The sequence below is a fragment of the Penaeus monodon genome, chromosome 23 (assembly GCF_015228065.2).
Source record: "Penaeus monodon isolate SGIC_2016 chromosome 23, NSTDA_Pmon_1, whole genome shotgun sequence".
NCBI classification, from domain to species: Eukaryota; Metazoa; Arthropoda; class Malacostraca; order Decapoda; family Penaeidae; genus Penaeus; species Penaeus monodon.
This window is the reverse complement of record NC_051408.1, coordinates 2075479-2076043: the sequence shown is the minus strand read 5'-3', so window position 1 is coordinate 2076043 and position 565 is coordinate 2075479. Positions and strand designations below refer to the sequence as shown.

Sequence of the window (565 nt, the reverse complement as noted above, 5' to 3'; positions counted from 1 at the left end):
ACCATGACCTTGTTGATTGCCTGCCCTTCTAGCTTCTGCACGCCCTATGTCTCTTATAACTTTAAATACACTTGAACTGTTGTAGTTATTTGAACTACTTGAACTACAACTCTTGATTGAGATACTAGAGCTGCTGGCACTGTAACTACTTGAAGCGAACTGCATACCATTTGGAACATCTGCTTTGACACTACTAATGGACGAGCTACTGATATAACTTGAGCTAAAGCTACCACTTGGAATGCTGGAATAACTTCTACTGGAACTACTGGAGCAACCATCTGTCCCTGGGATTTATAAAATAGATTGATTAGTGAAAATATGTCAAAGATAGATTAATAATCTCAACTCCACAGTGAATTTACTATAGTGCATTAAATGTTTCACTACCGTGTTGCTATTATTGCCCATTCCACAGTCTGACATTATACTTATGGTCAATAGAGGGCTATAACCCATCCAAAAATTGGTGTATTGTAAACAAATTTGAGCTTGGTCTGTGTTTTATCATACTAATTTTATGCTGGATATGAATATCAACATCAACCTCTTAAGAATTAATTTC

The 565-nt window shown here is 36.3% G+C and overlaps 1 protein-coding gene across 1 annotated transcript in view; it reads right to left on the bottom strand.

Annotated features, from left to right (window-relative positions):
- Window positions 1-53: 53 nt before the first annotated feature.
- The window catches only part of LOC119587667 (uncharacterized serine-rich protein C215.13-like), a 2219-nt gene continuing 1707 nt past the window's right edge, over window positions 54-565 (bottom strand). Inside the window, exons 5-6 of the mRNA XM_037936347.1 lie at window positions 391-497; window positions 54-287 (exon numbers count right to left, since the gene is read on the bottom strand). Coding sequence (XP_037792275.1) covers window positions 54-287; window positions 391-497 — 341 coding nt within the window. The remainder of the gene's footprint in view (window positions 288-390; window positions 498-565) is intronic.